General features: G+C 30.8%; 1 protein-coding gene across 1 annotated transcript; it reads left to right on the top strand.

Annotated features, from left to right (window-relative positions):
* The first annotated feature begins 330 nt into the window (after positions 1 to 330).
* On the top strand, positions 331 to 797 carry LOC130968232 (uncharacterized). The gene is made up of 2 exons (XM_057893401.1): positions 331 to 453; positions 681 to 797. Exons 1-2 carry the CDS (start codon positions 331 to 333, stop codon positions 795 to 797), a joined length of 240 nt encoding a protein of 79 aa, XP_057749384.1.
* The last annotated feature ends 354 nt before the right edge of the window (positions 798 to 1,151 follow it).

A 1,151-nucleotide genomic window follows, 5' to 3' on the forward strand; every position in this document is an offset into this window, starting at 1 on the left:
GAGAAGGGTTTGTTTTTATTTTTTAATATTATTTTTATTAATTATTAAGGATAATTTGGTAAAAAAATAAAGTAAAAAATGACGATTTTATAACGTTTTGTAACATTGAGGATGATTTTAATAACAAAAAAAGGTCGGGGACGATTTTGATTTTAGCCTCAGACCTTAGGGACGAAAAAAGTACTTAACCCTAATATAAATAAACGGCAAATAAAATTCAATAATTAAGCTCGAACATAGAGTTTAAAACTTGAAGCTTGAAGCTTGAAACTTGAAGTTAGAGAGAAGCGAGGAAAATAATCGCATTGGATTTGATCAAATTGAATAAAAATGAGTTTGTTGAGTCCAAAAACAGAGAAGCTAGTGAAAAGGGTAACCATTGCTGCAATTGTCACCGCTTCTTATTTCCTTTTGACCGCTGATTATGGCCCTCAGCCAAACGCTCTCGACCCTGTCTGTAATCTTTTTTTCTGTCATTCAAAAGCTTCAATCTTTACCCTTTTCTTCATCTGGTTCCTTTTCTATTTTATTGTTATTATTATTGATTGAGAATGCTTTATTTTATTTTATTTTATTTAGTTTTATGTCTTTTTGTCAAGTTGAAGATGATTTAATTGAAATGCTAATTCCAAAGGGATCATTTCTCTCTTGTTTTTGATGGAATAGATTCTTAATGGCAGGTTAAGAAGCAAATACTTTTAACTCAGAGTACCATGAAGGAGTACATTTTTGGATCAAAGAGAGAGTCTCAAGAAAATCACCTGGCAAAATTGGACAACGGCAAGGAGAATCCATGAACTTATCTTTATACTATGATCATAAACATTATTTAATTCATCTTGTTGAGGGAAGGTTTTCTTTTTAGTCATTTGCATTTGTGAATTAATTTTGTCTAATAGAATGGTTTAATGACAAGAAATGTTCGTTATACTCATTTTACATGAGAAAGTGTGCCGAATCAAGTTCAGTACCAATGGCATAAATGGCATAAAGATTTCGTTTATCTTTTGTTAACTTTTCTCCCCTTTTATTTGGATCCTATGGCCTATCATATAAAATGATGTATTCACAAGTGTATATTTTTGTTATGAACCAACCTTCATATTGTGTAAAGTGAGCAAATAGCTCTCATCATTATTGAATGAGAAGCA

This window comes from Arachis stenosperma, chromosome 3 (assembly GCF_014773155.1).
Source record: "Arachis stenosperma cultivar V10309 chromosome 3, arast.V10309.gnm1.PFL2, whole genome shotgun sequence".
NCBI classification, from domain to species: Eukaryota; Viridiplantae; Streptophyta; class Magnoliopsida; order Fabales; family Fabaceae; genus Arachis; species Arachis stenosperma.